This window comes from Girardinichthys multiradiatus, chromosome 12 (assembly GCF_021462225.1).
Source record: "Girardinichthys multiradiatus isolate DD_20200921_A chromosome 12, DD_fGirMul_XY1, whole genome shotgun sequence".
Lineage (NCBI taxonomy): Eukaryota > Metazoa > Chordata > Actinopteri > Cyprinodontiformes > Goodeidae > Girardinichthys > Girardinichthys multiradiatus.
The window spans coordinates 37,857,041-37,884,357 of record NC_061805.1 but is presented as its reverse complement, the minus strand read 5'-3'; the positions used below and the strand labels follow the sequence as shown (position 1 = coordinate 37,884,357).

Sequence of the window (27,317 nt, the reverse complement as noted above, 5' to 3'; positions counted from 1 at the left end):
CCGTAGGGGCGATCGATGTCATTCTTGGACCGTTTTTATCAGAACGGACAGGGGAACATTAATATTTATCCTTTATTTTTGAAAATATAATAATAAAGACACAACACTGGGTGAAAAGAGGGGGAAAATGGAGAAAAAGACCAAAATGCGTGAACATGCTCCCGAACAAAGTCTAATATCTCGGAAACCGTACATGATATTTTAAATGTTTTTAAACTGTGGGCGACAGCTATCCCTCGTCCCCAATCATGGAGATTTTCATAGCTCTATGTCATTCACGAAATAGGATGATGGAAAGAAATGCTGTCACTCATGGATTACTGGTCAAACTCTCATTGAAAATACATGGGAGGCCTACAGAATTTCTGTGAGTCTTGGCAATCGAGGGGGTTTTGACAGAAAACTATGAGACCTAGAACAATTTTGAAATTATTGCGTGAAAGCAGAGGCCCGGCCCTACAATCTGACCGAAAATTGTGACTGTAGAGGGAAATCTGTGGCCGTGAGGGCCAGTTGAAACTCATTTTTCCTGGAAAAATCCCCTCTTTCTACACTCTAGTAACTGCCATCTCCACTGTTAGTGTGATTTTCTCGCAAACTTTGTGTCGCTTGGAGTCAAATTTTAGAGAAACCGTAGCAGTTATCAACAAACGTTTTCACAGAACCGGCAGATTTTTCTACAAACTGAAAGTCAAACTGTGTTTCTAGGTGAAAGTATGGCAATACAGTAGAGCCTCAAAAACAGTGAATTTTGAGGATTCCTTCGCCCCTGACTCCATTCATTCCTATGGGGATTTTGGGGGGGTGGTTTTTCGTAAATTACGTCGCCATGGTAACTCGAAACGCCAACAAAAGTAATAGCACACCTCCCGGGACCGAGCCGGACGTTTTGATGTATATATTGTGGGGGTGCGCGCTGCGGTTCGGGCCGCATTAAAGTGGATAGGTTTTGACCAGGTGAATAACAATAGGTGCCTGCCATGCATTGCTATGGCAGGCCCCAAACAACCAAGACATACAGAAGAGCAGCTCTGAATGCACAACACGTCAAACCTTGAGGTGGATGGGCTACAGCAGCAGAAGACCACACCAGGTGCCACTCATGTCAGCTAAGAACAGGAAACTGAGGCTACAATTTGCAGAGGCTCACCAAAATTGGACAATAGAAGATTGGAAAAACGTTGCCTGGTCTGATGAGTCTCGATTTCTGCTGCGACATTCGGATGGTAGGGTTAGAATTTGGCATTAACGACATGAATGCATGGATCCATCCTATCTTGTATCAACGGTTCAGGCTGGTGGTGGTGGTGTAATGGTGTGGGGGATGTTTTCTTGGCACACTTTGGGCCCCTTGATACCAATTGAGCATTGTGTCAGTGCCAAAGCCTACATGAGTAGTGTTGCTGACCATGTCCATCCCTTTATGATCACAGTGTACCCATCTTCTGATGGTTACTTCCAGCAGGATAAGGCGCCATGACATAAAGCACGAATCATCTCAGACTGGTTTCTTGAACATGACAAGGAGTTCACTGTACTCAAATGATGATGATCCTTGAAGTGCTTTGCGCAGACAAAGAGGAATTTCCCCACTAATGTGGGTACATTGATGGTGGGGGATATAATGAATTGTGTGGGTTAATACACCTAACACCCAAAGATGTAGACTTATCCACTTGCAGCTTTGGCATACTTGATCTTGGACAAAATCACAGTGAGAAATAAAAATGAAAGATACATAGTATTGGTTGGTTGAAGTCCATGAACTTCTGTTTTTGGAATATTTTAAAACTGTTTTTGGTTAAACAAAGTAAAAGGATCAGGCTGACTGAAATGTACTGAGACAGTTTGAAAAGAAGCGAGAAGAAGCACTGTTAGAAGGAACTATATTTAATCTGCACTTTAGATCTTTATCAAAGGACCATTGACTGAAATGTGGATTTAGAGCTTCTCCCTGGCATGATCTACTTGCCCAGTTAACTTTTGGTGTTCATGCCAAATCCACACCTCAAATGAACCAAGTTCTTTAAAGACTTGGAGGCCAACTAAATTTGGTGCCTATCTTCTGCAGTCAAGGGTAGACAGAGTTGGTACATCCTGAACAGATTCTTAATTAACTTTATTTACCACATGTAAAGTGCCATTTAAGAACATTTTAAATGTAAATTTGATCAGATTATTTGAACATTATTTAGAAAGTGCTAGAAGTTGAAAATCAGACAAATGGTCAAGTAAACAGAATTCATCCTGACTGTTGCTTGCACAACAAACTGACAAGGTCCTTGTGTCAGCTCAGTGATAAAAAAAATATATATATATCAAAGAATGCATCTTTTTCTTCCACCCATCACTCCTTAATGTGTCTCTGAGAATAACCTTGCCTACATTGTCTCTGATTCCATTGTTAGCTCATTTGATAATGACACTTTTCCCTTTTAAGAACTTTAGGAGGACAAATCCAAAACAGACTGTCAGAAGGTCTGTGGTACTCCGATATGAAGTGTGCAGTGTGCCTTTATGTGGCCCTCAAGCTTTGTTCTCCGCTGTCTAAACTGGTTTCATCAATTGATGCCTTAAATGGTCCCAAGCACATGTAAAAACAGGGTATTACAGACAAAAATATAAAATATTTCCAGATGTCACTGAAAGAAAAGTGTGGCAACACCAGCATAATACCGATTTAGCTTTTTAGTGGTCACATTAAACAGAAAGAGAACAAGTAACCACAGAAACTGGTGATGAGCAGAAAAGAGGAGTTTGTTATTGCAGGAAGACTCATGGGTGTTTAAAATAAAGTCAGAGGAAGCTCAGAGATGTAACAAGGCATTTAAAAGGAAACTATATTCTGCAATATGTTGAGACATGTCTGAGCCAGACCTTCAGTTGATATATGGAAGGATGAAGAGAGCACACCAGAAGTGCTCTATTTTAGCTTTCCTAACTTTCAATCTGTGTCTGTTATGGGATGTGCTAAAATTGGTATTTGCAAGTCATAGCTTTACAAAAGCTGGAGACTGGGAAATGGAAGCATAATTCTTAATTTGTGCAACTCTAAATGGGACCATAGTATGATTCCCGAAATAAACTCCTTCCACCCCTCTATGAACACAGTAACATCCAATAAATATCTGTATAAGAACAGGTCAAACCAGGCATAATTGTAAATCAGAGAAATGAGAAAACAAGTAGATGTGTCAGCCTTCTTGATCAAAAGATATCGCCAGGGAATTTACAACCTTGCCCTTAATGCCATCTTCCTACTTAGAATACTCATCAGTGACTCGTCAGTCAGCCAAAAAACAATGGATCAACATGTTGTGACTATGAATCAGAAAATATTATTTAATATTTAATATTAATAATTAAATATTTTATCAAATAATATTTCGGTGTGTTAAGGGTTATCTTGTGAATACCAGCCCAATGAGGCGGTGGTATTAGGATCAAATCAAAAGGGTGAGCCAAGCTCTGACATTATTGAACAACAAAACTCTGCAAGAATTTATTAACAAAAATAAGTTCACTCAAAGTCAAACATTTCAATCAACAAACTCTTTACTATGCTAAAACAATCCAACTAAACTACCAAGCAGAATTAAGGGATAACGAAGACTAATGGGCTATGTACAATATAAACAAGTTGATTAAAGATGGTTAAAACCATGACCAAAAGAGTGATGCAACATTACAATGCAATGTTTATGTTTGAGAACCGAGGATTATCTTGAAGAACCTGGAAGTGAAGTTAAGTTAGTCCTGGAACTTACTTAGGCAATAATCATCAAACGTTTAGACAACCATTCACAATTCAAGATCAGATAAAATATTTTAATAAAATAATGTTTTAAATAATGATCTGCTGAATAAAACCAACCTTCTGGATGACTAATTCTCAACAATGTCTCATTAGCTGCCTTTATTTATTGAAATAATATTTAAAGAAATATTATTAAGGGAATATTTTGGAAAAGAGCCAAATCTTTCTGGAGAAATGGGGCTTAATGGTGTTTCATTAGCTGTTAGCAGTTAAAGCTAACAAAAGAAGCTGATAGCCTAGCACCAGAATCAAACATACATTTTTAAAATACCGTTAATAAAAAGGGTTAAAATGCATAAGCGCTGACGACGCATTATGATCAATCTTCTGTGTTTAAAATCACCCTTCAAGTAAAGTTTGTCTTAACTTTTAAAACACACAAACATAGAACACAAAACTGAGCACGTGTGGTGCAGATATTCTGCTAGCACTAAGATAGCTGAGTTTCACACAAACAAAACCAAACTTCATAAAATGAAAAACGTTTAGATCATTTCATCCTAAATATCTCTCTATTACTATACCCAAACACCTAACCTTGTATGAACCGTGCTGAGGAGTTGTCCGGGCGACGACGAAGTTTGAAGAAAGCTCTGTGAACAAAAGGGTTGGCTTCCAGCTAACCTCCTTAGCTGCAGAGAGTGGCGGCTGTTCTGTCAGGCCACCAAGCTGCACGTTACCGTTACCACGGTGATGCGGCTCCTGTTGTCCTCCTTTCAGACTGGGAAAACTGCTCCACTCAGCTTCGTAGAGACAGCGTCTCTACAGGGAATTCTCTGGAACACAGTTTGCTTCTGCAGGCCTCAGAGAGAAAGTAAAGCAATGCTTATACTTTAATTTCCCCTTTTTATGAATGAATACCGGGTACACAAACAGTGACTCATTTGTACTTATCTTAGTGCATATGATCGATGATCGTATCACACTCTTGGATCCAGTTGAAGTGTTTATGTCTGTTTGCCAGCAAAGAGACATTAGCGCGCTGGCTCTCTGTGTCAAGGTTCCTGTGTCCAGGTCCCGCATATAAGAGATCAGACCATTGGGAAGGTGGGGGGTTTATATGGGCAGTGGCATCATGAGAAGTCGGCTGTTACCCCCCTTCCCCTTCTGAAGTTGTGCTGGAAGTCGGTTAAATGCGATTTATTTTGAAAGTTCCAGAAAAGTCTGTACCGGAGTTTTCTTGTTGCAATCCATGGCTGTGGTCCCAACAAGCATGTGCAGAGACGTTTGACAAAGCACAGATGTAAAACACCCAAATGCTACAAGTTTGATACTTGTTATATGTCTGGAAAGTATGACCAAAAGGGAAAAGTGGAAGATCTTAGCGTTAGGCAGACATGGTCTGTGCACATGTTTCTGTTTCTCTCTCTGACTTAAAAAAAAAAAATTTAAATTAAAAAAGAAATGTAGAAGATGAGCAGCTGTGAGCATTCATAGATACACTGGATGGAATCGATGAAAAGGACAGAGAAAGCCAGACAACAGTAATGTCTCCCAGGAAGGCTATGGTTACTGTTTCTGGATAAAAAAAAAAACACATGGTGACTGAGGGATGTCTTTCCTGCTCCTCATGCTAATCAGACAAACTTGATTTGCAACTCAATATTGGCGTCATTTTTTGGATACCAAATACATGCAAATGAGCTCCCTGCAACAGTAATAGTAGTAGTTGTAAACAAACATTTCAGTGAACCTTCCTGGAAAGTTGTTCATTTATAAATGTTGGCGTTGCTTTTACAGATTAATTTTGGCACCGTTGCAAAAGAAATAAGATGTTTTGAATAATTTCAATATCCCAACATTTTTGCCTGCCTTCTGGTGTTGTATATTTCATGCATAATGTATTCCTAGTCCTTATCATTGACCAAATTAAATATTGATTGACCCCATGGTGACAGAGCACTCAAGAAATTTAAATGAACTGTTTTACTTTTATTTGATCGGATGCCAAGTTACTGATCTCAAAGCAGACTGATTTAAAATGTGACTAAACAAATGTTGAACAACATAAAATATTTGTGTAGAGATCACTTTTATTATTATTTGATATTACTGATAGTTGTTCTGCAAATGGATGCAGTTTTAATTTTAGAGTCCTCTGTTTTTAGAAATAACTCGGTACAAAGCTTTTAGGGAGAACAGCATCTTTTTGTGTTTATGTGGTTTCCAGTGGAGTCACTGTAATAATCTGAAAGGCTACTTCATTGATTCAGAGGGAAAAAGACCAGCAGAGAGAGCAGCTGATACAAGACTAGGTGGAAACCCACAGAGGATCTATGTCCAAGGAGATGAGTTTACCTCCTTGTGTATGCAGTCGACTAACGGTTCATCTTCCTGGACGGATGAGAAATGACCGTTTTTTCCTTTTTTTCCAGTTTTATTGCTGGAGATTTTCTACTGAGTTCCCGCCTCAGAGTTTTATGACCCTTTGTCAAGATTTGGGGCGATCAGCTGGTTATGGCTAAAGCGGCGTGGCTCCACCATTTTATCAGCTGATCGCTGCAATCGAGACATCAACACAACAGGGGGATTTCTTTCCATTTAACCCAAATTACACATTTTGTCCATAAAACTACTAGTTTGATCTTCATAGGCACTAAATGCGCATATATATATATATTTTTTTATTATAATTGTTAGGTAGTCATTTTTATTCCCTTTGTGTAGAATGATACTTGTTAGTTAGGTGAAGGTTTTTGGACCAGAATAATGGTATATCAGGATTATTTGGCTTCAATATATCTTCATATATATATAATTAAGAGAAGCGTTTGTGTTTATTTCGTGCAAGAGTGATTTATCTGTCAAAACAAGGTCGAAGTTCCCCCACCTTCAGTGACGCGGTTGAAGAAACAGTGACAGTTTGTGGTTTGGTTAATAATTTGTAATTATTAAAGAGCTTTGAGCCCATAATCACAACACCAGAGGACATCTCTGATTTCTATTCGTAAGTAATGATTTTTGGTTAAGAAATTATTTTTTTTCAAATTATGATTTTAAATTATAATTCTTGATGAATATTAATTAATCAATAATAATAATCCTTACACAAAGTTGACCTCAAGATTATGAAAATTACAATGTTAATCTGACCCTGAAACTCATCACTGCATACATGTTGTTTGAGTGGGTGTTTTTGTAAGTCTGACATTATTTTGGACTTTTATTTAACGCTCTGGATGCACACCTTAGCACAGGATCAATGCAAGTTTTATAAAACAACAGACACCAAGTATTTCTGTATTTGCCCTGCAGGATGGTGGCTCTATACTGTATGTAGGGGTCTGTTTGGCATGCACAGTAAGAGAATGTGAGGGTTAGATCACTGTATATTTTTCTCTACACTGAAATGTATGGATTATATTACTGTTGCTCTACTTGCTGGGCACTGCTTATCTCAAGTCTTAATTTCTAAAGCACCTTGGAAGACATTTAGTGCCACCTGCTGGTAAAAATCTGATTTGATTTCCAAGAGAGATGAGACTGTCATGCTGTAAGCGGTTTGATACATGATTAGAAAAGCTTTCACTAATGTGTTCTTTCCAATGTCCTTTGCCGAGATGATTTATGATTTCCACTTACCTTCAGAGCAAATGTCCTGATTTGCCAACAATACTGTCCTTTAGATTTAATTTAATACACCAACTCAAAGTAGTAAGGGATACTTGGAAAGAAAATCATACAGAGTTTTTAGATTTTCTAACACACAAAATCAGAAAAGCGTGGCTTGCATTTGCTTTCAGCTCCCTTTAATCTTGCACTTCTACAATCCAAATTAACCAACTGTCTGCATAAATTTCCATATGTGTGCAATTTTAACTGAGTATAAATATAGCTGTTTTATGAAGGCCTCAGTAGAGGTTTGATTACGAACATCAGTGAGCAAACAGCATCATGAAGACCAAGGAACACAGCAGAAAAGTCAGGGATAATGTTTTTGTCTGGTAAACTGACAGGATGGGCAGTAAATAAATAAGCTACTTATTGGTAACTGTGGAGTAGCTGCAGAGATTTACAGCTCAGGTTGGATAAACTGTTGACTAGACCACTTCTAGTCGTGCACTCCACCAATCTGACCTTAAGCAGGAGTTGCCAGAAAACAGTCACTGTTAAACAAAAGCCAGATGATGTCCTATTTAAAGTTTGCATCAAAACGTGCGGTCGACACAGCAAACATGTGGAAGAAGGTGCTATGGTAAGATAAAATCAAAACTGAACTTTTTGACCTACAGGTATAATACTTTGTGTGGCAGAGAACATCCTAACATTTTGACCTGTCTTCCTGTTGCTGTATAATTAATGTAAGTATATCTCTAGTCCTTCCTATAAATTACCAAATTAAAAATTGTTGGCCCCCATTGTAACAGAGCACTCAAAACTTATTTCAAATATGAGACAAAACGAAAGTTAAACAACAAAACAATATTTAAAATAGAGACCACTTTTATTATTATTTAATCTTAGTAATAGTTCTGAACAGCTTGGGATGTTTTCAGATGAATGTAATCTCAGTGTCATGATGTAGGGTTGTTTGGTTTTTGGTTTCGGGTTTCTTCTTATGTTTTTCACAGTTAAGGTTTTGACTCGTTCTTTTGTTATTATTCTTCTTAGATTTTGAATCATGCTTCTGTTATTTTCCTGGTCATGCTTTAGTTTTGTCGTCTTGTTCATGTTTTGTCAAGTTTGGTTTTCAGATCTGGTTATGCTTTAGCTTCATGTTTTTCTAGTTTGCTTATTAGAGTCTCTGTTTTTGCCACAGCCACGTTTTGTTCTGTCTGTCAATTAAGTTTATTCGGTTCACCTGTCCAAGTTAATCTGTCTCCTTGTTAATCTGTACCATGCTCCATTTATACACACCTGTTCAGTTAGTCATCTTTCACTCTCATGCTCATGTCTAGTTCTCTAACCAAGTCTTGTCTTTTTGATCATGCCATGCCTGTCTTGCCTGCCCGTTTGTTTTGTTCCTACCTCCCGCTGAGTGTGAGGTTTTGTAATTAAACCTTTTCTTAACTTACCATCACGCTACGCTGCCTGCTCGTCTGCATTCTAGGATCCAATATCAAGTAAACCGTGACAGAATGTTTTCGCCAACAACGGACCTCGCGGAGGAGCATCGGGCTGGCTCCATTGACCTCCTTACTTTCCTGTCTCGGGAGGCGGAGAAGTCGTTGCGCCGTTCTGCGGGGCTGTCAGTGCCGCAGTCGGCTTATGATGGATCCAGGTTGGCGATTCCAGTTCCGGGGACAGGTCCCCTTCGTCGCCGTTCTCCGCCTGCTCCCCTGGTTGTGCACTCTGGTCCGGCAGTGAGGCCCACGTCCTCCTCCCGCCGCAAGAAACGCCGACGTGCAGGGGTTCCTAGCCGGTCGGCTGGCGAGGAGGTGGTTTCCCAGCCAGCCTACATGAGGGGTGCAGCAAGTGAGCCCGCATCTTCGTCTGCCATAGCACTGTCTCCCAGGCTCGCTGCACCTCCGCCCATGCCGTCTGTGCTCGCTCCAGCCCGGTGTTCTGGGGCAACACCAGTCGAGCTGGAGCGCTTGAGGTTCACTGCAAGCCAAATAAAGATCCTCAGGACGACTGGTCTCCTGTATTCCTCTCCTGAGCTCATGGAGAGGATAAGGCAGATCGAGATGGAGTATGAAGCGGCAGTAAGGCTGTTTTACTGCCATCCTCCATCACCCACGTCAAACCTCCAGGGAGCTGCTACAGAGTCGCCCACGTCAAGTCTCCAGGGTGCTGCTGCAGAGCAGCCCAAGTCAAGTCTCCAGGGTGCTGCTGCAGAGCAGCCCACGCCAGGACTCCAGGGAGCTGCTGCAGAGCAGCCCACGCCAGGACTACAGGGAGCTGCTGCAGAGCAGCCCACGCCAGGTCCACAGCCTGACACACCACAGCCTGACACACCACAGCCTGACACACCACAGGCTGAACCCCCTCCACACGGCGCAGGAGACGTCATAAGAGGGATGCCCCGGCTCAAGTCATCGGGGGCCCCGGCGACGCCTCTGCTCACGCCACGGAGGGTCCGGCCGACGCCTCTGCTCAAGCCATGGAGGGTCCGGCCGACGCCTCTGCTCAAGCCACGGAGGGTCCGGCCGATGCCTCAGCTCTTGCTCACGCCACGGAGGGTCCGGCCGACGCCTCAGCTCTTGCACATGCCACGGAGGGTCCGGCCGACGCCTCAGCTCTTGCTCACGCCACGGAGGGTCCGGCCGACGCCTCAGCTCTTGCTCAGGCCACGGAGGGTCCGGCCGACGCCTCAGCGCTTGCTCACGCCACGGAGTGTCCGGCCGACGCCTCAGCTCTTGCTCACGCCACGGAGGGTCCGGCCGACGCCTCAGCTTTTGCACAATCCACGGAGGGTCCGGCCGACGCCTCAGCTCTTGCACACTTAACGGAGGGTCAGGCCGACGCCTCAGCTCTTGCGCACGTCACTGAGGGTCCGGCCGACGCCTCAGCTCTTGCTCACGCCACGGAGGGTCCGGCCGACGCCTCTGCTCAAGCCATGGAGGGTCCGGCCGACGCCTCTGCTCATGCCACGGAGGGTCCGGCCGACGTCTCAGCTCTTGCTCACGCCACGGAGGGTCCGGCTGACGCCTCAGCTCTTGCTCACGCCACGGAGGGTCCGGCCGACGCCTCAGCTCTTGCTCACGCCACGGAGGGTCCGGCCGACGCCTCAGCTTTTGCACAATCCACGGAGGGTCCGGCCGACGCCTCAGCTCTTGCACACTTAACGGAGGGTCAGGCCGACGCCTCAGCTCTTGCGCACGTCACTGAGGGTCCGGCCGACGCCTCAGCTCTTGCTCACGCCACGGAGGGTCCGGCCGACGCCTCTGCTCAAGCCACGGAGGGTCCGGCCGACGCCTCTGCTCATGCCACGGAGGGTCCGGCCGACGTCTCAGCTCTTGCTCACGCCACGGAGGGTCCGGCCGACGCCTCAGCTCTTGCTCACGCCACGGAGGGTCCAGCCGACGCCTCAGCTCTTGCTCACGCCACGGAGGGTCCGGCCGACGCCTCAGCGCTTGCTCACGCCACAGAGGGTCCGGCCGACGCCTCAGCTTTTGCACAATCCACGGAGGGTCCGGCCGACGCCTCAGCTCTTGCACACTTAACGGAGGGTCAGGCCGACGCCTCAGCTCTTGCGCACGTCACTGAGGGTCCGGCCGACGCCTCAGCTCTTGCTCACGCAATGGAGGGTCCGGCCGACGCCTCAGCGCTTGCTCACGCCACGGAGGGTCCGGCCGACGCCTCAGCTCTTGCTCACGCCACGGAGGGTCCGGCCGACGCCTCAGCTTTTGCACAATCCACGGAGGGTCCGGCCAACGCCTCAGCTCTTGCACACGTCACGGAGGGTCCGGCCGACGCCTCAGCGCTTGCTCACGCCACGGAGGGTCCGGCCGACGCCTCAGCTCTTGCTCACGCCACGGAGGGTCCGGCCGACGCCTCAGCTTTTGCACAATCCACGGAGGGTACGGCCAACGCCTCAGCTCTTGCACACGTCACGGAGGGTCCGGCCGACGCCTCAGCTCTTGCGCACGTCACTGAGGGTCCGGCCGACGCCTCAGCTCTTGCTCACGCCACGGAGGGTCCGGCCGACGCCTCAGCGCTTGCTCACACCACGGAGGGTCCGGCCGACACCTCAGCTCTTGCACACATCACGGAGGGTCCAGCCGACGCCTCAGCTCTTGCTTACGCCACGGAGGGTCCGGCCGACGCCTCAGCTCTTACTCATGCCACGGAGGGTCCGGCCGACGCCTCAGCTCTTGCACACGCCACGGAGGGTCCGGCCGAAGCCTCAGCTCTTGCACACGCCACGGAGGTTCCGGCCGACGCCTCAGCTCTTGCACACTTCACGGAGGGTCCGGCCGACGCCTCAGCTCTTGCACACGTCACGGAGGGTCCGGCCGACGCCTCAGCTCTTGCACACGTCACTGAGGGTCCGGCCGACGCCACAGCTCTTGCACACGTCACGGAGGGTCCGGCCGACGCCTCAGCTCTTGCACACGTCACGGAGGGTCCGGCCGACGCCTCAACTCCTGCTCACGTCACAGAGGGTCCGGCCGACGCCCCAGCTCTTGCACACGTCACGGAGGGTCCGGCCGACGCCTCAGCTCCTGCTCACGTCACGGAGGGTCCGGCCGACGCCTCAGCTCTTGCACACGTCACGGAGGGTCCGGCCGACGCCTCAGCTCTTGCACACGTCACTGAGGGTCTGGCCGACGCCTCAGCTCCTGCTCCTAGTCTGCAGGAGTTTAAGGAACGTTTTGTCCTCGTTCTGGCTTTTGTACCCAGAGCTGAGGGTTCGCCAGGCTCTGCTTCAGCCTCTGAGGGTTCCGCAGAGTGTCTGGGAAGTCCTCTACTCTGCTCAGTCAGCCTCCACGTCTTTGGTGCAGGCCTGGTCGCCCGCCTGAACTCTGTGCCTGCTCGGGACGACCTCCTGATCACCCGCCTGAACTCTGTGCCTGATTGGGACGACCTCCTGGTCACCCGCCTGAACTCTGTGCCTGCTCGGGATGACCTCCTGGTCGCCCGCCTGAACTCTGTGCCTGCTCGGGACGACCTCCTGGTTGCCCGCCTGAACTCTGTTTTTGTTTTTGGCCCCCCTACCAAGGCCCCCACCGCCCGCCCTGGTTGGGTTGTTTTCTTTTTGTTTGGACTGTTGTGGGCGTCTGGTATCCGCCCTTAAGGGGGGGCTTCTGTCATGATGTAGGGTTGTTTGGTTTTTGGTTTCGGGTTTCTTCTTATGTTTTTCACAGTTAAGGTTTTGACTCGTTCTTTTGTTATTATTCTTCTTAGATTTTGAATCATGCTTCGGTTATTTTCCTGGTCATGCTTTAGTTTTGTCGTCTTGTTCATGTTTTGTCAAGTTTGGTTTTCAGATCTGGTTATGCTTTAGCTTCATGTTTTTCTAGTTTGCTTATTAGAGTCTCTGTTTTTGCCGCAGCCACGTTTTGTTCTGTCTGTCAATTAAGTTTATTCGGTTCACCTGTCCAAGTTAATCTGTCTCCTTGCTCCACCTGTACCATGCTCTATTTATACACACCTGTTCAGTTAGTCATTGCAGAAACATCTTTCATGCTCATGTCCCGTTTGTTTTGTTCCTGCTGAGTGTGAGTTTTTGTAATTAAACCTTTTCTTCACTTACCATCACGCTGCCTGCTCGTCTGCATTCTGGGGTCCAATATCAAGTAAACCGTGACACTCAGCCTTTATTTTGCTCTGATAAATGAATATTTATGTGGGTGTCTAGAAGCTTTGATCTTCATTGTTGCCTTACTTGTTTGGCAAGTGAGAACAGCTCTCATGTGTAATCTTTTGATTTCATTTTGAAAATTATTGGCACTGCACCATTTGTTTTCTAGCAGGGAGTAGGAGGTAAGTAGTATGAGCATTTAGTTAGGGAATAGCACATTTTATTGGAGCTTGGAAGGACTGGTGAGTCTTGCATGAATGCCTTTCCCAGGCGAGCCCCTCCCTCTGTATCCTCTCACACAACCAACAAGAGCCCATTCCACTGATGAACCTCTAGGTTTTACCAGTCTATATACAGTGTGTGTATATATATATATATATATATATATATATATATATATATATATATATATATATATATATATATATACATATATGTATATATATATATATATGTATATATATATATAGCTTTTCAAGCATTTTTTAATCTAAGCTGGTTCTAATGCCAAGATAGCATTAAAAATACAAATCTTTTGTGTTTTCACAAGTGGAATAAAGGTATCATGAATATTAAAATGTATTTAAATCCATTTGTGTTCATTGCAGAATGATTCAGATGAGGTCTTACTACTCTAAATATTTCAAATTTAAGATGAACAAATTCAATTAAAACAACAAACTAATTTAGACAATAAATCATCTAAATAATATGAACATGAAAATGAAAACATTTTCAGTTTGCAGCTCACGATTTGTTATGATTCTGAGTCATGGCGCCCACTTCTTGTTTGCTTCCCTGGGCTGCAAGCCGTATCACCCATATCAATAACTGGCAGTGTTGCCAACAAAAATAACCACTCTGATAATTAATTTCACCTCAAACCAGCTCATATGTACTCTAATGCTCTCTGAAGCACTGACAAATAAGTGCACTCACTGGTGGCTGTTTCCATTATTTATTAAGTAACTTGAGGTTTATGTGGAGCATAGCATTGAGAGAATAGAGTAATCTTTGGGGTGTTGAGGGTCAGTCCTCCTCTTCAAGTATCTCCCACTTGCTTGTTTCAGAAGGACTGAAAAAATCACTAAGATATGTTGTAATTTTCTTTATGGTGCCCATTTGTCCAGATTTGTTTCTTGTTATTTGTTCCTCTGGTGCAGAAGGACCCATTGCTTTTTGTTGAACATTTCTATGATGTTCATGTGTTTGGTTGCCTTTCATTTCCTGCTTGTCCAGCCACTCCTCCCACTGTGCCTTCGTCAGCATATGTTCCTCCGCTTCTGCTTTATCCCCAACGCTTTCCTCCTCACTGACTGTAGACATTTGGGAGGGATTTTTGGCGCTATTTTTCTCATCTGATTTCTCTGTTAGCTTGCAGTTGTCATAGACAGCAGGGTCACCTGATGGAGAAATTGCCCCACATTGGGCCTGTTGTGATGAACTATGATCTTCACCAGGGAGATGCTTGATTTTTGTATGTCTGATGTCTCCATTCACCAAATCACATTTGCTAGACATACTTAAAAACCTCCTGGAGCTTTGATCTGGTTTTGGAGAGATGTGGTTTGGATAGGGCATAACAGAAGACTTTGTTTTTGAATGTTTAGAGTTGAACTCTACTTTCCTCAACGATTTTCCTTTTCCCTCGTTCTCTTTAAGATGCCTTGTTTCCATCTCCTTGGCATCAGATGCTAAGTAAGGTTCAGGGGTTTCTCTCGTTTGTGTCACCACTGCTTTTCCCAGATGCTTCCTAAGCTCGGCTGCCATCTGCACTCTCAGTTCAAAATTCATGAGAACAATTTCTTTACGCAGTTCCGCAATTTCCTTCTCCACCTGTTTATGCACCATTCTGTTGATCCATATGATACAGAATCTCCTGTCGCTTGCTGTCTGCTGTCTCTCCCTGACCAGTCGGGAAAAGAACAGTCATTGGTCATGAAGAACTGATAAACCTTACACCTGCATTTTTTTTTATATTTACGTACATTCTGAGAAAGACATTTCAGCAAGTTTCAAATAAAACAAAAACTAGGTATAAATCAGACAAAGAAACAGCTCAACTCAAAAATGTGCACCTATTTTATTAACCCCATATAAATATAATGTTTAATGTTTAAATATAATGTTAATGGGGCAAAGATGTACCTGAAGCGGGAGGCAGTGCAGTGTTTCTTTCTTCTAGATGTTGCCATCAGGAAATCTTCTTGTCTTCAGTTCTGTGTGAAAAGTCAGATTGTTTTTTAACACGAGAGCTATAATTAAACAGCACTGAGATATCATTAGGATCACATTTATTTTGACTGGTAATAACACATAAATATGTAAGTATTGTGTTGCCAAGGCCCTCTTGGTCTTGTTCGCCATTTAACAATTACTACATATAAAGAATGTTCTTGTATTATAAAGCATGTGTACTTACTACTGTTATCTAGGAAGCTGAATTTGTCTCTTTCTCCTTTTTGTAGCTGTGCTTTTGGCTGCAAATGTTCATTTGTATATATTTAAAATTATAGAATTTTCTGCAGGACTTGGTTGCTGCGGAGTAAGGGGCATTTCCATCTTGAATCATCGCATGTACTAACATTATTTCTTACCTGCTAGATAAACCATTTTACACTGGAGTCTAATGAATTATGTACTAACTAAAGTTGTGTGCTCTAGTGAATGGAGATCTACTGACTGGACACAGTTTGAGTTCAGTGAAGTCATTATCATGTTGAAGTAGCCTGAGTTTATTTGAATTTATGACGTTGTGCATTTCCTGCTGGAAGCAGACATCTGAAGATGGGTACACTGTAGTCATAAAGATTATAGGCTGTGAATTTTAAATGGTGCTCAGTTGGTACTAAAGGAACCAAATTGTACCAACAAAATATCCCCCACACCATTACACTACCTCTAGCAGCCTTGACGGATGGTACAAGGGAGGATGGATCCATGCTTTTATGTGGTTTATGCTAGATTCTGACCATACAATCTAAATATTGCATTTGAAAATGTTGACTTGTTGGACCATGCCTTACTTTTTTTTTCTTTTCTTTAGTCAGTTTGCACATTCTATTATGACCACTTCACAAACCTGCAGCTCACAGGATTTCTTTCTTTTTTCAGACCTTTGTAAACCTGAGAGGTGGTTGTGTGTAAAAGTAATTGTGGATCAGCAGTTTCTGAAATACTCAGACCAGACGGTCTGGCAGCAACAACCATGCCTCGTTCAATGTAACTTTAGTCCTCTTTCTTCCTCAATCTCAAGCTTGATTTGAACTTCAACAAGTTTTTACCACATGTAGATGCCAAAATGCAAAATTAATACATTTTTTAAATCTTTGTTTTATCTTTTAATTAGTGATCATTGACTTCTGGTCTCCCTTGTATTCTAATATGATGTGGCGTAGAAGAAAATCTCTCTTTTCATAATGGGAAACAGAGGAGAACACTCCATTCAAGGAAAGCAGATGTGCATTTATCTTCATAAGTTAGAAAATGGATAAAAGAAAATAGCTGCTCACCTAAACTTGCCTATATCTACAGACAAGGCAATAACTAAAAAGTCTAAAAATAACAGAAACTGTGATGAACACGCTGGATGAGAACCTGTTTCTCTTGTCTTTATGTACAATGAAGAAGATGGTTATGGAGGTTAAAAAGGCCATTTGTTTACATTTTCAGTGTGAGTCAGTTAGTCCTCTAAAATAGGAATTTATTTTAAGACTTTTACGTATCTTTTCCAATAAATGTGGAGGATGCTATATATTGCACAAACAAAAGCATATTTCCATTTCCCATCAGAGACCTTTGTGCCACTGAGCCTTCTGGAATCTCTAACAGGTGGTCGCACCACTTCAGAGTCGTGATTATAACCACAGACCATAAGCCATGTCACACCCCAGACATTTGCCTTTAGCTTTTATTTGAGCTTTGTTTAAATGCTTGCTACTCATTCTTTCTTGCTCTCCCATATCCAGATCCCATTATACATGTTTACAATGTCTGCTGAAAGGAAGGATAGCAGAGATGTTGAGGAAGGCTGCTGACTTAAGACGTCTAATATAAACTTTTATCCAGATTGGCTCCTAGAACAAGACTTCATTAGAAAATATTTTAAAATCTGTTAAATCTTCTGCTCACAAAGTGGTGTGTGTGCTTATGGGCTGTTGAGGGTGAGATACTGGACATATTGGAACAAGACAAAAATACACATGGAATGCATGCTAAAAGTAGTATACGCAGAGAGCTTGTTCACTCTGTCCCTGGGCATCAACTGTTGTGTGTGCTGTGCTGCTTTGAGAGAGACTGGATTGTGTGCACATCAGAGAGGTGAGTTTCATATATGTTTTGAGTACTAAATGTCATTCTCAAAGTTGTTTTTGTTTTTCTTTTGCTCTCAGTTCTGCAACAACATCAGATCTTTAATTAATCTGAATTCAGTTGGACATAAAAACCTGATTCCATAAGTGTGTTCTCTTAAATACTAATACTTTGTTAAAGCACTTTTGGATTGTACTTTGATAGTCAATTTGACTAGACAACAATTTCCCACTACTTTGCAAAATATGTTCAAATCTATTACACTGTGTGGAGATCTCCAGTCCACAGTCCACTCTACAGATGATGCCACCAATCTTCTGTCAGATTTAGTGCAGGACTAGGCTATTCTTAAAACCTTTATTTGTTTGTAGCGGACACAAAACAGGTTATTATTTGGAACTTTCATAATTTAATTCACAATGACCAAAATCATAGTTCCACCTTAAGAAAGTAACATCAGACTATGATGCTTTCACCACTATGTTTTACCATGGTGTTCTTTTAGTGATGCTCAGTGATGTTGTTGGCCACCTGGTGGTCTCCCTGATAATTAATTATTTTGTCTGATCAATATTTTTGGAGAAACACCAACCTTTTTTTTTTTTGCTTGTTGACGGTTGTCCTGTTTTATCGCCTTTAATTGATGATTGTCTTAATTGTACTATAGAAATAATGCTGTGAAATCTTTTGAACCCTTTTCTAACTGATACTCTTGTACGATGAGATCCTTTGGATTCTTTGTAACCTCTCTGCAGAGTAGGGCCTCGGCTAAATGATGCAAAGATGAGGAAAGACAGGAAATCCAAAAACAACAGCTTGGCTTTGCTTCAAGTTGTATCTGAACCAGTATAAATGACAATAGGTGTGAACTCAAGAATACCAAGTCCTAAAATAACATCCTAGGTCAGTTGGTCAAAGTATTCTTTAAATTACAGAAATCAGTCATTTTAGACAGGGATGCACTCATGCAACCTGGTTCTTCACCAGAAGGTCTTCAAAAGCAGAACTTTTAGAATGCAGGCCTCATTAATACACCTTCGCTTGACCAACTCAGTCAAAGCAATCTGCCATCAAACTTGATAAATACAAATTAATTTTGCTGAGCAATGAAAGGAGGCAGGAGGCAAACCAACTCATTAACAGCTGTGCACACGAACACCACCAGACTTCACAACATAGAAGACCAGAGAGGTGCCATATCATTATAGCAACAGGGTACTGGTGAATGCTTGGGACAATTCAGTGTCCCAAGCATTCACCCAAGCAGTTTATTTGTCTGACCTACTTCTTACTCTCATCTCTAAGCTTTATGTGTTCTTTTTGCAAGTCTGACTTCCTGTTAAGGAAAAGATGTTTGATTAGCAGGCAATCTGGCTTTAAAATTAGTATAATTTGGTCTTTTAACCACGGTAAACTCAAAGAAGTAACGAATTAAATAGACTCTTAGAGCAAAGCAACAGTGATTTGACTGTAGAGCACACCTCCTAGTCACAATTTAAAGGTAGACATTATTTTAGCAGACAGAAGAAATGATTACAGTGACAGTAAAATGCATTGTTAAAACCAGGTTCAAAGTAAGATTTGAGTTTCTCCACATTCTTGGGTCATTTTTATCTGTTGAAAAAAATAAAACAAAATGAGAAAAAAATATTGGGGAAAAAATCCCAACATCCAACTCTACCTAGAGAGCCTATAATTTACTTGAGATGTAATGTAAAGAAAGTTTAAAATGTGGTTTGAAAAAGGAGAGAAAGTCCAAATTTTAAAGCTGTAGGACTTGAAGGACATTTTCACAATGAATGTTATTTAATAGGTATTATTGCATTTATAAAGATACGTTTTAAGAAAAGGCTGCAGAGTTCTTGGTGTGTATAATAGAATCACATGGTGGTGTGAATGTGCAAGTGGGTGTTCTTTTAATGAAAGAGAATGAGTCACTGGATGAAACTTCGAAGATTTGATACTACAGTTTCTCAGGTATGGGGTGTAGGCTGATGTGATGAAAAACTGTGTGCAGGATGTCTCCAGCTTTGTTAAAAAAAAGCAAACATTTCAATTTCGAAGCGTTTTAGAAATCGTTGACATATATCCTACTGCAGCTTTGTTCTAATTAGACCAGAAATTCTCCTTTATATCCAAGTTTCTTAGCTGCTGCGTTGTTAGGGATAGCTGATAATAATCCCTCTTCCAGTATGACTCTTATCACAAGTCATACATTCAACTGTCCCAGATTAAAAAAAGTTAATGTTAAGATCATGTTACAGAGATCACAATTATAGCCACCCCATGTTGAAATTTTTACAATGCTTGAACATTCAAAGATTCAAAATACTGACCAAACATTGTTATTTTTAGCTTGTAATGCTAACAGCTCATTAATTAGCCTAATCAAGAACATCAGATAGAAAATCCTACAGTTTCTCCAGCTTGCTTGTTGAAAGTTTGGAGTGACATCATTTCCAGATCCACGTTCCAGCATCAAAGGCAAGTGGAACAGCATGAGTGGCCACTCGCACATTCTCCCAGGTCATGATCCCCTGCTTCATACTTCCTTAAATATTCTCCTGCACTTGTATTTCATATAATTTCTGTTTGAAGCAAAGATCAGGGCACTTGAGCAAGTCTTTACAGTTAATTTGTTGTACTAAAATTTATACCAAGTTTTCTTCTGATGTCTACTAAAGGCAGCCTGTGTACGACACTTGTGATTCTACACTATTTATTTATTTCTCTTAGCTGAAGTGAAACAAAAAAACTGGACCTTTTGGACTTCCTACTCAAAAGATACACTGAATGCAGCATGATTCAAAGTAACACTGAGGACATAACATGAGGGAGTAAAGATTTCTTCTAGCCTGAGCTGCTTTTTTTTCATTAGCATTGACCTTTCTCTGTTTACGGTCTTGTACTTTTGTACTGGAAAGTTTGCTGTTTGAGCGAGTGCTCTGAGCATCTCTTGGTGGCTGGTCTATTTAGAAAGTATTGGAACCTACACGTCTGGAAGTATTTATGTTTTACACTTAGTTTTTTTTACTTCTAGGCTATCTGTAGCTTTAATCATAAGCTATGAATAATATAGTGATTGCTTGTTACTGTAGAGAAGGGAAAAGTAGCTTTGGTAATAAATTGAGATCTTTTTTCCATCAGTGATTTGTTTCTCTTGTGAAATTTTTTGTCTGAAATCACTGTTGCTCAGATGTATTATATTTCTATGTTTCAGAAACGTGTGTGTTGAATATTCAGTAGCACTTTAAAATGACTTGAGGGAATTTAGAGGTGGAAAAAGAAGTTTAGAGGCAAAGGCTTTCCTGTCCCATTTTTTCGCATTTGTCTGTTAGATGTAGAGTGCAAATTGGCAATCTAAAAGAAACCAGAACTTTTCAAGGTTACTGACAGTTAAAATGGGAAAAGGAGATATGGCAGGCACTGAGCACCTAATCAACAGTCACGATAGTGGCAGTTGTGCAAGTAGCAAGTGATGACCTAAGCAATGTCAAGGAAGGAAAACCGAATAAGATAGGCACAGACAAAGAGACAGACAAAGGTCAACAGAGATGATGAATCCATCTATAGATCCAGGAGAAGAAGTTATTCTCACAAGAGGGGTTCTGTTTGGCCAGATTCTCAGTGTTAATTAGCCACTGTAGTTGTTCCGCCTGAAATGAACCAGAACATGTCTTTTTTTTACAGCCTTGCATCCCTTTATCCTTCACTCTCACTTACTTCTCTCCCACTGCCTTTACCTGTTTAATTTATTGGTTTTTTTTCCCCTGGATTTAATTTTGTTCTGATGTTTTCACTTCTATTTTTGTGCTATTGACTTGTTCTGAATTTGAAGAATCCCACTTTGTCACTTATTTTTGGCAGTTTCTTTCTAGCCCATATTAATGAAAATAATCACAGTGATCAATCCCTTGGGCAAGTTGGTTGAAGAATTGAGGAACTGTGGTTGAATGTACTGGCAATGCTATTATCTTGCAAATGCTTGCAAACCTACCAAAATGGTATTCGTCACTTTATATTAAAAATATGTGCAAAAATGACTGGGTGAACATGATGAAGGCTTATAAAAAGGACATAAAAAACACATGTTCAAAGCCAAAAAAACTGCAGCCAATATAAACTTTAAATGGCTAAAAAACAAGGATTGCTTGCTAAAGTTAGAATGAAGAGATAAAGTTGCAAAAGAGAAAGAGGAAAATTAATGATCAATAGCAGCAGTGGATCAAAGTGACAGATATAGGAAAACGTTGTCTGTCCCTCTACAAAGCAACTTGTTAGAAAACTACTATCTTTGTAATTTCATTCAGAGTTTACCCTCAGCGACTGCTAAACAATTGGAAATCATTATTTATTTAAATTCTAGAGGAAAGTCATTGTCTATGAGGTATATAAAATGATCTACTTTTGTAATTTACAAACAGGTCTGCATGCATGCTTCTTTGTTTTTTGACTACCATTCCTGTCCATCTGTTTGTTAATCTGACGCCACTCAGCTACCAGTGACAAAGCCTGTATATCATCCCATTTCCCCCATGCATGACACTGCAGCATAGAGAAGAGATTTGCACAGGCTTTGAGGAGCTTTTGTCAGCTCTTCTGTCTGTTATATCATGCAGAGTTTACAGCTGAAGTGTTAGGCACATGTGTGTTTGCTGAACTAATGATGTGCAGTGCAGGTTTGAGCTCATGTGTTTGTGTGTGAATGTGGTGTGATGTGTGGTGAGTTATAAGGAAACAGATGGTGCACACTGTGGGTTGGGAAATACAAGCATACCAACATAGGAGGTTCAAACAAGGATGAAGGTACTGCATGAGTTTGTTTTTGCATATTTGGTTTGTGGATGATTGTGTGTAACCAGAACTTTCTTAGGGTACATCCATGCTTAGCATTAATTTGTGTTTCAACAAGGTTGCTGGTAAAGATTTTTTCAGTTTCAGTTCACTCTCTTAATAACTAAATAAAAATAAAAATCAGAATTTTTAATACCATTCAGGTTGCATTTTATAGTAATACATTTCAGTAAGAAGCTTGTGCGTTCGCTACATTTGTGTGTGTCGCCAGTGAGGTATTATTGATCCAGGAAATAGATACTTTGTAGAGATTCACCAATCAGAATCTTGGGGCTAATTTCCAATCTCAAGTTTTCGTAAAACTTTGACCTTAGGATACCAATTTTAGACAATTCCAATTTCAAAGAACTGTAAAAAAAAACATCAGAACAACGTTGAAAATGTATACATTTTTTAAGCCTTTCAACATCAATTATGCATGTTAGGAGCAGAGGTAACTGAGGTAGTCACTGTAAAGCAAAATTATACTACTTTAAATTGGACAAATTATTGACATATTGATCCAGCTTTAGCATCTTATATTGGCAATTACACCAGCTAGCATTAATAAAAAAGTCACCTCCAAGAATAAGTTGCAGAGAATGTCATTTTAGCTCTGAGATTCCCAAAAAGCCACCAACACTTAAAATTCAAGAGGTTCCATGACAGAGGTTAAAAGCTCAAAAGACAAGAACACAGCATCTTTGCTGTACTCTGTTCTGCCTTTCTGTTATCTGCTGAAAATCTTACCCTCTCTCACAGCCTGAATGAACCACCTCCATGGCTCGACCTCTTGACACCATTTGAAAGCTGAAAATTGGACAGTTACGACAGTTTTTCTGTGCATATGTAATACATCAAAGTCATTACAGTGTTTGTCTTAAAGGAATCTTTATTAACCTTAACTGTTTCTTTTTAAGGCTAGCCGTAACCATGTCATTATTATTTTACAAACTTAACTTAGTTGTATGACAACACAGTGTATCAAATGTGCTATTGCACTTCTTTACTGACTGTTTATTAGTATTTTTTCCCCAAATGTAAAAGAATTGAGTGCTACAGTTTTTCAGTTTTTTCTGTTGTTTTACATAGGTTTTGAAAACATTAAAAAACTCTGCCCTGCTATGGCATGTGTTTTGGCATTATAAACATTTACAATGTTTATACAATTTTTTTTTTATGTTTTTCTCTCTGTAAGACTGTTGGCTGTGAGGATGTGTGTTTCATTGAACTCAGCAACTGCAGTAATAAGACCTGCTGACTGACACAGAGCCGATCAAGACTAACACAACAGCAGACATGAAAGGGACAGCTGTTGTGTTCTGGGACCTGACTCTACTGTAATACAAGAACAAGCACACACTCTCACACATACATTAATACATGTGCACACTCAAAAACCGCAGAGCTGTCAGTGCCAGGAAGCCAAGCGGCACCTCCCTGGTGTTGTGTGCCCTGTCTGGCCTGACAGTCTACCTTTTTGCTACCTGAAGGAGGAACAGAAAGTTAGAAAGTTGTACAGTGTTGATTTGATCATCGACCACCATATATATATATATATACACTGCTCAAAAAAATAAAGGGAACACCTAAACAACACAATATAACTCCAAGTAAATCAAACTTCTGTGAAATCAAACTGTCCACTTAGGAAGCAACACTGATTGACAATCAATTTCACTGCTGTTGTGCAAATGGAATAGATAACAGGGGGAAATCCTTGGCGATTAGCAAGACACTCAATAAAGGAGTGGTTCTGCAGGTGGGGACCACATACCACTTCTCAGTACCGATGCTTTCTGGCTGATGTTTGGGTCACTTTTGAATGTTGGTGGTGCTTTCACACTCATGGTAGCATGAGACGGACTCTACAACCCACACAAGTGGCTCAGGTAGTGCAGCTCATCCAGGATGGCACATCAATGCGAGCTGTGGCAAGAAGGTTTGCTGTGTCTGTCAGCGTAGTGTCCAGAGCCTGGAGGCGCTACCAGGAGACGTGGAGGAGGCCGTAGGAGGGCAACAACCCAGCAGCAGGACCGCTACCTCCACCTTTGTGCAAGGAGGAACAGGAGGAGCACTGCCAGAGCACTGCAAAATGACCTCCAGCAGGCCACAAATATGCATGTGTCTGCACAAACGGTTAGAAACCGACTCCATGAGGATGGTATGAGGGCCCGACATCCACAAATGGGGGTTGTGCTCACAGCCCAACACCGTGCAGGACACTTGGCATTTGCCAGAGAACACCAGGATTGGCAAATTCGCCACTGGCGCCCTATGCTCTTCACAGATGAAAGCAGGTTCACACTGAGCACATGTGACAGACGTGACAGAGTCTGGAGACACCGTGGAGAGCGATCTGCTGCCTGCAACATCCTTCAGCATGACTGGTTTGGCAGTGGGTCAGTAATGGTGTGGGGTGGTATTTCTTTGGAGGGCTGCATCTGCAAGATGAAGACATTGAAGCTATGGACTGGCCCGCCCGTTCCCCAGACCTGAATCCGATTGAGCACATCTGGGACATCATGTCTCGCTCCATCCACCAACGTCACGTAGCACCACAGACTGTCCAGGAGTTGGCGAATGCTTTAGTCCAGGTCTGGGAGGAGATCCCTCAGGAGACCATCCGTCGTCTCATCAGGAGCATACCCAGGCGTTGTAGGGAGGTCATACAGACACGTGGAGGCCACACACAATACTGAGCCTCATTTTGACTTGTTTTCAGGACATTACATCAAAGTTGGATCAGCCTGTATCGTGTTTTTCCACTTTAATTTGGGTGTGACTCCAAATCCAGGCCTCCATTGGTTAATAAATTTGATTTCCATTGATGATTTTTGTGTGATTTTGTTGTCAACACATTCAACTTTGTACAGAACAAATTATTCAATGAGAATGTTTAATTCATTCAGATCTAGGATGTGTTATTTGAGTGTTCCCTTTATTTTTTTGAGCTGTGTATATATATATATATATACACACACATATACATACATACATATATATGCTTTTAAATGAACTTTGATGACGTCCTGTTCTTAATCCATAAGATACACCTTCTCACTTAATGGGTCTCCTTATTTTCATGACTATTTACATTGTAGATTCTTACCAAAGGCAATAAAATTGTGAATGAACACTCATGGAATTATATAGTAGAAAAAAGTGTGAAATAACTTCACATTTTTATATTTTAGATTCTTCAAAATAGCCACCCTTTGCTCTGATTACTGCTTTGCTCTCTTGGCATTCTTTCCATGCTCTTCATAAGGAAAAAGGATTACTACGTTAGAAAATGAAACAATTTTGAGTATCAAGGGTTGAGAATGTAAACCAGGAGAATTAGTTGCTGCATATAATACACATGGTCAAGCTGAGGTTTCACATCAATGTGATGGTGAAATATTACAGCGCGTCTGAACCATTGCCTGACTACCGCATGCTAGTGGTGCATATGGTGCTTTCAGTCAAGGAGCTCCATCAAAGGCACAAGCCTCCCAATACCCATTTATCATGTTTTTGCCACTGTATATGCTACTGCTTCACCATCAAAACAGAAAGAGCTGGGAAATGTAATAAGGTGGGAATAATGCTACACACCTTCTGAATATGAACTTTGAGGCGGAAGTAATTAATGTGATTAAATCACATTAAAGATGTTATGTGCTACTGACCACTGCTGAGTCAGGTTATTCTCTTTAAGGAGCTATATTTGTTATATTTTCCTTTTTTAGCCTTTCTCTCCATTGAAAACATTTTTACTTTTGCTTTTTATTGGCACACAGCTTATCATTATACAGTGTACAACACTAAGAAGGTTCTGTTGACACAATACTTTATTGATGCAGTACTGATTTTTAACTAAACTGAACACCTTTACAGGTGTTTCATTTACTCCTTGAGATTATCTCAATTTGATTTTCAAGAGTGTTAAACAGTTCATCTGCCAGGATTCATTACTTTCAGAGTGTAGTTGTAAGCAGCTAAGTGAGTACAAAATTGACAACATGTATAAGATGTCATTTTTCACCTGATAATATAAGTAAATAATCATAGGAAGAAGAATGAAAGAAATATTAGTTGTCCAAGTCAAGTCCCCTGTCTGTTATGACTGAAATGAATGTTCTCTCATCAGATGCATGTCATGTAATCTGGCTTTAACACTACACTGCTGTGAGTAATGAATTCAAAGCAAGTACTGGTTTGTATTTGTTTTGCTTCAGTTTAATTAAATGCTTAATTTAACTATTGAAGCTTTAACCACTCTGTTTCTTTTCAGAATATTTCATTCAACATGTAATAAGATTATTTTGAACTGTTGTGAATTATTTTAAATATTAATAAATGTATTGCAAAGGTAAGTTAATATAGCTTAATATAACCAGAAAAAAATGTCTCTACATTTAGGTTGGAAAAAAATTAGAAATAGGTTAACAGCTGTTAATGTCAGATATCTAAATGAATACAACAAAGAGGTGATTTTGTACCACTTGGTCTTGGATGATAATTACATTTGTTTTAGTCTGAAATGGCCTAAAGGCATTTACCAAAGTGTTAAATTTCAGAAATGTTTATGTAGTCATTATCATAAAGCTACAGCAACATAAATAGATTGGTTATAACCATTAATAGCTCATGGTAAATTCAGTGCACCTTTTCACAGAACTTGTGCATCCTTGCCAGAACTGTGGTCTGTAACTTACCTACTGACCTAATTTTAGCCCGATTGCATGAAATAAGGATTGATCAAACTTACAGTCAGGTTCAACTCATGAATCTTTTCAAAGAGCATGTTCTTTAGTCTTTGTATTTGCAAATTAAGGTCCTGTTTACACAATGTTTTCTCTTGAAGGTGGAAACGTTTAGTTGCGTTTCTACTGTCCGTTTACACGACAACAACAAGTTTACTTTGAAAATGGCTTTATTTCAGGTGCCAGAGTGTAAAGATTTGAAAACATCCCAATCTCCATTGTGTTGACAGAAAAAATGTAATCTTTCTCATGGGGAAGCCCATTAGGGTAATTCTGTTTAAATAAAAACACTAAGCTTCTCACTTATTCACTTATTTTAAAGAGATGACGTTTAACTAACCCTGTGCTTTCTTATTATGCTTTTATATGAGCATAAAAATAAAGACATTAATAGATTTAAAATGTTATTGTATTTATA

The 27,317-nt window shown here is 41.3% G+C and overlaps 2 protein-coding genes across 6 annotated transcripts in view; one reads left to right on the top strand and one right to left on the bottom strand.

Annotated features, from left to right (window-relative positions):
• Positions 1–27,317, top strand: part of mctp1a (multiple C2 domains, transmembrane 1a) — a 216,113-nt gene that overhangs the window by 19,703 nt on the left and 169,093 nt on the right. Inside the window, exon 1 of one of the 4 annotated variants that reach the window (XM_047380518.1) lies at positions 17,258–17,324. The exons of the other annotated variants lie outside the window; for them this stretch is intronic. The gene's annotated coding sequence lies outside the window, so the exon portion shown is untranslated. Of the gene's footprint in view, positions 1–17,257; positions 17,325–27,317 lie in introns of those variants that run through there. 4 annotated transcript variants of the gene reach the window in all.
• LOC124877389 lies at positions 13,947–23,040 on the bottom strand. Of its 2 annotated transcripts, none has more exons than XM_047380521.1 (3): positions 22,899–23,040; positions 15,153–15,223; positions 13,947–14,910 (listed from the first exon to the last, which is right to left on the bottom strand). In XM_047380521.1, exons 2-3 carry the CDS (start codon positions 15,197–15,199, stop codon positions 14,034–14,036), a joined length of 924 nt encoding a protein of 307 aa, XP_047236477.1. In that variant the 5' UTR covers positions 15,200–15,223; positions 22,899–23,040; the 3' UTR covers positions 13,947–14,033. The 2 variants fall into 2 exon arrangements, with proteins under 2 accessions (XP_047236477.1, XP_047236476.1); XM_047380520.1 differs by lacking the exon at positions 22,899–23,040 and adding an exon at positions 15,427–15,500.

What these genes read in the sequence shown, in the direction of transcription:
- LOC124877389 (XM_047380521.1), bottom strand. Translation starts at nt 15,199, where the DNA reads ATGGCAACATCTAGAAGAAAGAAACACTGCACTGCCTCCCGCTTCAG. An exon ending in TGCACTGCCTCCCGCTTCAG is followed by an intron (nt 14,911 to 15,152) that starts GTACATCTTTGC and finishes CCGACTGGTCAG; the next exon opens with GGAGAGACAGCAGACAGCAA.